At 45.5% G+C, this 10362-nt stretch overlaps 1 protein-coding gene across 1 annotated transcript; it reads right to left on the bottom strand.

Annotated features, from left to right (window-relative positions):
• Nucleotides 1-5954: 5954 nt before the first annotated feature.
• Nucleotides 5955-7262, bottom strand: LOC121835440 (CWF19-like protein 2). Its single transcript, XM_042289636.1, has 4 exons — nt 7042-7262; nt 6885-6962; nt 6715-6804; nt 5955-6092 (listed from the first exon to the last, which is right to left on the bottom strand). The coding sequence occupies exons 1-4, from the start codon at nt 7057-7059 to the stop codon at nt 5955-5957; spliced, it is 324 nt and encodes a 107-aa protein (XP_042145570.1). The 5' UTR covers nt 7060-7262.
• Nucleotides 7263-10362: the final 3100 nt, after the last annotated feature.

Below are 10362 nucleotides of genomic sequence, written 5' to 3'. Positions count from 1 at the left end.
TGAAAAGCGTAGAAAATATGGTACCTACTACAGGTAAATTGTGATCTTTTACACTACTTACAATGTAGATATTATAGCATTTATTGTATACAGTCGCCGACAAATTTTTCGGACATTCGATTATTCGGATGCTTTTGCCGAACTGTCCTCACCCCATAGAGTTAATGTATAACATTGACTGCAATTTTGGACGCCACAAAGCTTATTGCTCGATATTTCGGACATAATTTGCATGATTTCCTCAGTTTGCAGCCACAAAACAGCCGCCGCAGAGAGTTGGAAGCTTAGTCGCCGCCATTTTGATTGTTCTGATTTCGCCCTGTAGCCTCGATACCACGTGTTACGCAATATACAAGCTGGGTTAAGCCTATAGTCGGGTTTCCCGGATCCAGTATAGCCAACATGGCCGCCGTCTGCCCATTCTTATGATCCTTCCAGTTGTTCTCGTGGTCCGCGTTTTTCGGGTGCGACTGCGAGAAGAACGGCCGTTTGCCGTTCTTGTGGTCTCTGAGCACAAAGGTTTTTTGCGGATACGCTTAGTATTAAAGCGAGCTTGGTAGACTAAACGTTGTCTCCAAATAGTGCCAAATGGCGCCAACTTCAACTTCGCTTTTCTGCCAACAAAGGCGCCGACAAAGCTCAGCACCATGATCAAACAGAGAAATAAAAAAGTGAAAAATGAACAATATGAGGCGGAAGTTGCACAAGAGCTTAAACTTGACATCAAGCCAGTGGAAAGTGGCCAATATGCAGAGGAATATGCGCAAAAATTTTATAATTTGGCTGAAATAAATTTTTCTGACTACTTGACTATTCTGACAATTTCGGGATCCAAGTCCGAAAAATCGGTCGGCGACTGTAGTTGTAAAGAGAAACAATGGATGCTTTTTGGTTTAAACAGGTATATTCTTGTTTGCAATTATAGTCTGTTGCAACTCATGAAGGTAGGGTGAGGGAAAGGAAGGCCGGGGAGGAGGAAGCAGATGGAACACTGGAGAGAAAAGGATGTTTCCCCATCTCCCCTCCAGCATTTCGTCTGCTTCTCCCTTCCCAGCCTTCCTTTCCCTCGCCCTACCCTTCTTGAGCTCTAACTTACCATAGCGAACCTTTTGCAAGTGTCATTCCTCGAAATATCAAGCTTCATCGCAGGCACCGACACACTAGGCACCGCAATGACAAAGGTAGATGACAATGTGGCGTAGATTGTTACTGGGGAGACTCCACCGTGGGAGGTTTTATCGGGTAGCTAGCAGACGACAGACAAACGTTCCGAACTTCAGCACTCACTCCATATCGTTCAGCGGCCACTTCCTCTAGCGAGCGTCCCTCGTCGACAGCCTGTTCCTGGATTCTCTGATAGGCCCGCCTGAGCCACTTCAACCCGCCGTCACCGACAGATGACTTGACCAGGGTAGGCTCCTGCGGCTCCTCTGCCTTTTCCTCCGGAACGCCGACGCCACCGTCCTTCCAGTATGGGTTGAGCTCGCGTTCGTGCTGTCCTGGCTAGAAGATTGACATCGCAACCGATCGGCAAAAGGCAGCGGTGGACAGCAATTACTTCGCACCGGTGCAGAAAGTGCAGGGCGGTGCTATTCTGGTACGAGTTTTAAGACAGCCTGCACTCGTAGGTCGAATTATGGCAGTGTGCGCCAAGTGCAGCTGATGCGAGAGGTGTAGGTAGGCCGAATGAGCCCACCGTCGACGTTCTGTCTACTTTGGGCGTCTCTTCCGCTCTGCTTTCCGTTCTTCCTTTTAAAGGAACACTGAACTAAAAAACTGTCACTTTGAAGTGCCTAAAGAGAATGTGTGTGTCAACAAAAAGAATTACTTTTTTCAAGAAACAAATTTTTAGAGCAATACTTCGGTTGTGAGACTCATTTTCAGTGTCATGACATGCTTTTATTTTGGGAAAATGTGCCAAAATAGAAGCGGATTTTGGAACTGCATTGCCCTGAAAATGAGTCTTGCAACACAAATATTGAGGGGGGAACTTCATTTTGTGACAAGGGTGGAAAGTTGGGATATTCGGCGATTCATAACGTTTAAAAAGTGCAACGAGACACGGACAAGGAAGATAGACAGAGACACAGTGCTAACTTACAACTTAACTTTATTTACGTAGTCACCTAGTATATATAACCGGTGTCAACAAAAAAACAAGTGAATGAAGTAACACAAATACACACTGCTAAAAGGCTAAAATATTGTTATATCACTCATCACACTCCCTCTGTGCCATTGACAGATAAAGGACTATGGTTTCTCGACCAAGGGAGAGCAGTTTGTGTTGCTGTAACAATATTTTATTTTTTTATATAAGTAACAATATTTTAGTCGTTTAACGGTGTGTATTTGTGTTTCTTCATTGGCTTGTTTTTTGTTTGCACCGGTTATACAGGGTGTTCCCAGTCACCAGGCTCAATCTAAAATGGGCCGTAAAAATTGATGGCTGCACGTAGCAATATAAAATAAAATTTTGGTTGGGGCTAGTTGGTTCATATCGATTAAAAGGTTAAAAGGAGCGAACAAACAGGACGAAAAAGTCCTGTTTGTTTGCCCTGTTTGTTCGCGCCTTTTAACCTTTTAAGCATTACTATAAACTTTTCGTCAAAGGTGTATTTCACAGGTCGGTTTTTCCTTGTAAAATTTCAAAGTGCAACTCTCTTTCTGTAAAAATATGGGGCCAAGAAACTTGCCAGTGTCAACGGCGGGTGGCGATGCAGATGAGCAAGTCGAGTAGCAGGGCAGGTTTGGCGCTTGAATTGATAGATGGCACTACCTCCTCAACGAGACTGCTCGCGACCACCATGGTTTATTCAAATGAACATAATATTTTTGTAATGTACTTTTGTTAAAAAATAAATGCGGACAATAAAAGCAAAACTGAAAGGGAAATAAAATGTGTTTGCATAACAATGACGCTTTTGCTGCCAACGGATTTCATGTGCGTGTCGTCTGCTTTCTTTCGCTGGTCCGCTAGACCTTCAGACGCTGCTCCCGATGCCATCTATCAATATGTGTGCCAAACGCACCTCGTAACTAGACTTCGTCGTCTGCGTCACTGCCCGCCGTTGAGCCTAACAAGTTTCTTGGCCCTATGTTTTACACAAAGAGAGCTAGGCTTTTTAATTTGACAACAAGAAACCAACCTGTGAAATAGACCTTTGACAAAAAGTTTAGACTGCTACATGCAGGCGTCGATTTTTATGGTCCATTTTAGATTGAGCCTGGTGACTTGGGACACCCTATAGACCTTTTCCGCAAAGGCGACGCCATCTTGAATTGTCGTCACTTCCAGTATGGGCGAAAACATTGTTTTTCCGTCACCACGCCAATAGAAGGCATTTAGGATATAAGTGTAACCGCCACCCATTCTCCTTTTGCCTCCCCTCTATTTTTTTACTGTTTACGAGTTGAAACGTTTTATTATTTTTTCGTTGTCCATACCGGATACGCCTATTAAAGGGGCCCACCAACACTTTTTTGACCGGTTTGAAGTTCGCGCTGAAACTGAGCTCCATGAAAGCAGGAACACCGAGGAAAAAAAATATTACAGAAATTCGCAATATTTTGTGAGTTATTAGCAAAATAAATATTCCAGAAAACAACTTTAAATAAGCAAAACATTCCGCTTCATGACGTAAAATGAAACAGTTTAGCGATTGGAGCAAAGCGGTTGGCCAATTGGACGCGAGTTTGGTTGATAGCCTGTCGGCCCGGTCATTGGGCCTGGTCGGCTCGTCGGCCATTAGGCCTAGCTGCAACCATCGTAGCTTTGGGATCGGGTTGCCATCATCGATGAATATACCGGGCTTATCGGATTTTGAGTGCGGATCTGGGCGTCGCGCCGTACAAGGACACTCCACGCAAGCGCCGCGACGCGTCTCTGCCTCAGTCCGCATCGACAGCCGCGGAAGACTCGTCTCCCGCAACTCCGCCACCGGAGCCACCTCGGCGAGTAGGAGGTACAAACTGATGAGCGCCGCACTTCACTCAAACAGTGAAAAGTCTGTCACAGCACCAAAAGAAAATAAGGGTTCCCCTGGCTCCTCTTACTGCTTTTAGTTCACCGGGACCGGGGGCGCACAAGTGAAAATATGATGCGCGTTGTCTGCACCGATCACTTGTCGTCTGCTCGCAATGGTACGTCGCGGACGCCACTGGGAGGTGCGCATGAGCGACGAGGCGTTGTTTTCGCCCTTTTTGAACTTAAATTTGCAACTTTAGTAGCTCTATAAAAAGGACTTGTTAGAGAAATAATGACGGTTAACGTGTGATGTACTTCATTTCGCTTCAAAATTTCTGGGATGGATCTCGCCAATCACGAAACCCAGAGAATGTGACGTATTGTGAAAGGGAGCGCCGTTATGCGCGCGCATTCGGCACCTCGCGGCGCCACCGTCGGAGGAGGTGTTTCCGAGTTGTCAAATTAAAATATGATGCGCTAATATTTTTAAACTCTTTCGTTGTCCACTGGGTTTCCAGGACCACTAGCGTGTAGAAGCCGCAAAAAAAAGTTGATGCTCAAATACTGTTGGAGGGCCCCTTTAAAGGGCAACTCCACTTCTTTTCCAGTAGTGCAAAACTATACAGTTCTCTTTGTTATCATCTACAAAACCCCCATGGCAAATATTACGACGGAATTCCGCCTAGAAGTTCATTAAAATCGCTGTCAAAGTTTGACAAGCACGAATCCGCTGGTTTTGGATGAGACGTGCGGACCAGACAACACTGCCCGGCTTCATTTCCGCTTTCTCCAAATTCCTTCTCCCAGCACGTCCGTGACGTCATCAAGCATGTACAGCTCCTTTTTTTTTTTTCAATTTTGTTTTTTTTTCTTGGGGAGAGCACGGGTGGCGCCAGCACCGTGAAAGACATGAGTGACGCGCTCGGCCGGCCCGGCGCTCGACTATTGATACTACTGATAAGCCGATCGCCTCGTTGAGCGCGGCTTGTGTTACATCACATACTTTTGAACACCAAGTAAAAGGAGGAGAGGGAAGCTGCTTTTGTAAGAATTTTGAGTGACAGGTTAATCTTCTATAATCTTCTGGGAGGAGAATAGCGACGCGTGTGCTAATCCAGGAGGCACAAAGGAGGATCCTGATAAGAGGGGAGCTCCTTCTTCCCCTTGTATATCACATGGGTGTACATGCTCAGTGATGCCGAATATACAATGTTGTCCGGCTTTGCCACCGTTTCGGTTTCAGTTTGTGATCATGGCTAGAGTAAAATTACACAAAAAATATTTTATTTTTCGCGAAACAAAAGATTGGGTATTGTTTTTGAGCGCTTCAAAAAGCAAAATCGGACACTATCTCAAAAATTTTGAAATTAAGCGGAGTTGCCCTTTAAAGGGATCGTGAACCGAAATTTGGATTTCAAAAAAACAATGCTGGAGATGTAGGCGGGACGCTACGATCCCTACAACACTACTAGTAAGGCGATATCTCAAATGAACGGCTGTATTTTTGGAAAAAGAAGTCGAAATTGAACCAGGCCGACGAGGCGCGTGACTGTCAAGATACCTAGTTTCCTCCTCTCTTCGCTTCGCTCCCTCAAGGCCGCGAGGCGGAGAAGACGCTAGGCCGTTCCCTCTCCTTCTCGGAGAAACATGATGTCAACATTCCTGCCAAATGCACCTCTTTTTTTGAAAAATATGGTCATCCGATCAAGATATCGCTGTATGAGTGATATTTTGGTATTTGTAGCATCCCGTTGCACGCTTTTGCCGCGTGTTTTGGGGAATCCAGATTTCGGTTCAGCATCCCTTTAAGGTGGCTGGGGATGGGAGTACACGAAAAAGGTCTATATATACTAGGTGGCTACGGAAATAAAGTTCAGTTGTAAGTTAGCACTGTGTCTCTGTCTATCCTCCTTGTCCAAGTCTTGATGCACTTTTTAAATATTTCATTTTGGGAGTTCAGTGTTCGTTTAAGAGATTTTCTTTTTATTTACATACTGACCTTGTTGATTGTCGACAGCGCCCTGTTTCTCTTTTGCTCTTCAATCCTCCCGGCCCTCCTCTGTGACTTGTAATCTTTTGCCGATATAGTTGGAATGATGTCTCCGATGTCCATCCAGTCATCTCTCTGAAACACATTAAACACCGTTGAGCAGTTTGAAACCACTTGAGTGGCGCGGACAAACTGCTTGCAAAACGTGCAGAACCCTCCAGCGGTAGCAAGGGGCATTATGGGAACTGGCTATACAGAACTAGTTCTAGCAGACGGCGGAGGTGAACGTGGAAAGAAAGATTTCTGAAAATGGTCAATTTAATGTCCCCATAACTGCACTGGACAGACTGACAATGCTACAGACCCACTCAGCAATGCTTCTGTCAGGTTTGAGAACATTTCCGTAATCAGCCTATCGTAACATTTGAGTGCACTTGCTGGACCGTTGTGTCGAATTCTGCGGATAACCGGACTGGATTTCAAGAACATCTATTCATAACGCGTTCATACCCAGAACCATTCAATTTAAGATATATGTTCCGTTTATCGACTTCATCAGAGAATTGGAAACACGACAGTGTCTGTTGCACCATATTATGAACTATAGTGACAACATAGTCCCTATTTTTTAAACACATAAATACTCACAAAGATTGTGGCGCGTACGTACAACATATTAGGGTGATAAATCAAATGTGACTGAATGAGAGATGTTAGCATACATGAACTGGGTTTCTCAAAAACGACTTGAAGTTACCTGTTGCAGTTGCGGTGGCGACGGCGACGGGTCTTTGGCCAGTTTGGTCGGCGCTTCCGCCCAGTCATCGCTGCTACTGCTGCTAGAGTCCTGACGTCGGATCAAAACGAATAAGCCGACGTTAAGCTGACGGGCCGTGTGACATCAGTGGTGGGGTGGCTTGCGCTCACCGACTGATCCGGGCTCTTTGCACGAGCTGAGCGTTTCTTGTGTTTCCGCTTTTTGTCGCGCTTTTTCCCTTTCTTGGCCTGCAAACAGAGCGTTGGCTTGTGCACTAAAGTCGCTGACAAAGTAACTATATTCAATCGTGGCGACAGGCACACTTACTGATTTCGGTGTATCCATACTTCCCAGCACGGTCGGTTAAAATTTACGTAAAATTTACTTCGAAGCACTAGAGCAACGCTCGCTACATGAAACGGCGCACAGCCTTTCCAGCTATAGAAGAAAACGGTAGTTACGTTGATTTTAAAAGTTCGAAAACGACACTCGCACTACCTACACGGCGAGTACGCAAGAACTTCGAGCATTGAGGTTACGAATGTAAATACAACCGCTTTCTTCAAATATAAACCCTACCCGTGCCCCGTCGGGCGCGACGCCGCTATGCGTCGCCGGCATCGCGACGCTGCGCGTCGCCGCACCGCGAGTCGGAGCGGCGTTCAAACAAAGCTGTAGGCGTTTCTGAATAGGTTAATTTTAGCCGTAAAGTTACTATAATACACGCTAAAGGTTTAAATTTCGCTATATAAAAAACATATTGTTTATGCAAGTTCCAGATTGCAAACAGACAAGGTGCAAAACCGTGGCGTGCCTGTGGCTCAAGTGCATTCTGGGAAACATTTGGCGACGAAGATTTTAGTTTCGGTTTCCAGCCGCAAGCGAACATTGCGGACCTGCAGCACGCCCCTCAGCACAGCGTTCCTAGCCAGATCTCCGTTAGTAGACCTATGCATGTTATGCTGTACTTCTCGTGACCTTATGGACGGTAACTGATTCAAGGCGAAGGCGAGCCACGCGAGGTTACTTGCGATAGTGCGCTGTGGTGTGTGTTATCATGTGCAACCAACTCGCCCAAGCTGCTACGTTAACGAGCCACGCAAAGGTCGGGAAAGCGGAAGACAAATTGTGGTAGCTATCCCAGGCAAAAATCAGCCCACTTCCAGCTGGATTATGGAACTGGTCCCAGCTGGAAATTAGGCAGTCCAGCTAAATTCCAGCTGGGTCAAGCTACTCCGTTCCACCTTAAATTGGACCGCATCGGATGCTACGCGCTAGCGCAACCTCTCTCGCGCGGAGAATAGGGAGTTTTAGAATAGCGCACGCTAAAGCTTTGCGTACGCAAAGAATAGCGTCGTCGCCACTGCGCATGCTCCAAACGCAAACCAGGTTTTGCGCTTTGCGTGCACAATTTTAGCGTGCGCTATTTCTCGGAAATAGCGTGCGTACGCAAAGAGTCTTTGCGCTTCTCCAAGGAGGATTCGTGATGAGAAGTTGGCTAAAGCCAAGACAGCCAAGACGAGCAACAGCTTCCAGGATTATGTCGGCGGCTGCTTTGGCGGCGTCGTGAGTGCGACGTCGGCGGCATCCTCGCGACTGCGATTTTCAATACGGGACGACATTTTACGCGGTTTGGCAACGACCCCCGGCAACTTGATGCTTGCGACGCGCGAAAATTTCTCGGCGAAGGTACGATGTGCGAAGGTCAGTACACGAGACCTCTCTTGCCGAGGCGACGCAAGCGGACACGACCTGTCAACCGCTCGCGTCGCATCCTCATGTGTAAACAATTCTAAAATAGTACTCTGAACCAAAAAAACTTGTTTGTTTCTAAAGTTACAGCATTTCGTGTGTGAAATAAAAATTGTGACTGTATCTCGGTGGCGTTGCAAGCGCGAGCTGCTTGGGCTTTTCCGTCGCGGCGGAGAAACGCTATTCTGAAACTCTCTTGCGTCGCGTGCGCGCTAAATTTAGCGCTAGCGTGCGCTAAAATTGCGTACGTTATTTTAAGACTCCCTAATATAGCACGTGATGTTCCGTCTGTGCTCGGCGACGCGTGGAGCACTAGGGCATGTGACATGCTGGCAGCCTTAATTGGCTGGTGAAGTTCATAGCGTTGCCTGAGGTCCAACGTAAGGTGAAATGGAGTATGGTGGCCAAATGAATCTGGGTAATGAAAATTAAAGAAAATGGCTTAAAAACGATGGATAAAGGAAAATAACATGGATGTTATTTGAATCGCACCGAACAGTTTGTACCTTTGTTAACAATGTAAAACTGTAATTGATTTAGTTACAGCATTTTCCCTCATTAGTGAACAATGTTAAACTTCGAGTAACACCTTTTGGCGGGCTAGTTGGTTCATGATGTGTAGAAATATTTCCGGCCCAAACCTAGCGGTTAAATATATTCATAAAGTACAGGATAAAGTGGGTGGACTATGAAAGGTGTCTCTAATAATTACGTATTTCCTATGCCGGACAGCTTTTATTGGGCACCTGTTTTCTGGCTTCTCCCTACTTGCAAAGATTCCGAGCGTGCCGGATGTTTAGACGCAGAACAAGCATCTTCGCACTTATGCACGAGGAGAGATAATAAAGCAACACTTATTTATTGGAAATCGAACTATATTAACTTGGCCTTCACTTTATTTTGATCGTCTACATGCACAGGGAGTTACTGACAGTGTTACTGCGTAGTCCATTGCCGCCTCTCTTGGTTTTCCACGTGTGCTTCCTTCGCATGGTACGCAAATCCCCGATGCAAAAAAGCGCCGACGCTTTAAAATTTATTTTTCATTTTAAAATATACATTATTTGTACAGTTCGTTACTTACTTGTTTTAATTTATTACATCCAACCGAACGCTCACGTAAAATATCGTGGACGATGGGACGTTATAACTCGAGAAATAATTTTTTTCAATATTAGAGACTGTGGTCTATTAAAAGGTGAATAAGTAACTAACAACTAAAAATAATCGTAATATCGAGACATTAAATCATTGTTGAAAAATAGCTATTTAATTTGACATTAATTTTATAATTGTAAGATATATAGAAAGTTATAAGCCGTCAAAAAAGCACCAAAACGTCATGCACGGTGGGGTTGCACCTTAAAAAGCCTCTGACACGCCAAAAAAAAAATTTCATGCTAGGCGTTCAAATGGCATGTCAGGACATTACAAAAAAAAATGTTTCACTATAGAGGTGCGTAGTTTTTTTTATAAAAAATAGAAATACGAGGCCCAATTCAAAGTTCCCGCCAGTGCACTGTGACGTAACAGTGTACCGCAAGGTGTCGGGGCGGTCAGAAGGGAGGCATCGCCGGAAGTCACGTGAGTTGTATCCCTCCCCATGCTTAAAGGGGTCATGAAACGCTTTTCCAACTTTTTCCTGTTTAGCTTTCCTCCTCAACTCATAAATCGCGCATTCCACCAAACAGTTAAAGAAGACGAAAATAGGGAGTCCCCTCTTGCTCGCGCTGTCGTTTGTGTAATCCGGACACATCCATTCTCCCCCTAGAAGATTATCCCGTCGCTCAAAATTCAGACAAAAGTTGCTTTCCCCACCCCGTTCATTCCGAAGCTGACAGTGCTGTTGAAGCTACGTTCTCGTTGGGCCAGCCACACTTGCCACGTGAGCGTGGC

The sequence above is a fragment of the Ixodes scapularis genome, unplaced genomic scaffold (genome assembly GCF_016920785.2).
Source record: "Ixodes scapularis isolate PalLabHiFi unplaced genomic scaffold, ASM1692078v2 PGA_scaffold13__105_contigs__length_92229423, whole genome shotgun sequence".
Taxonomy (NCBI): Eukaryota; Metazoa; Arthropoda; class Arachnida; order Ixodida; family Ixodidae; genus Ixodes; species Ixodes scapularis.
Note: the sequence above shows the minus strand (reverse complement) of the source record. Positions and strands in the feature narration are given on the sequence as shown.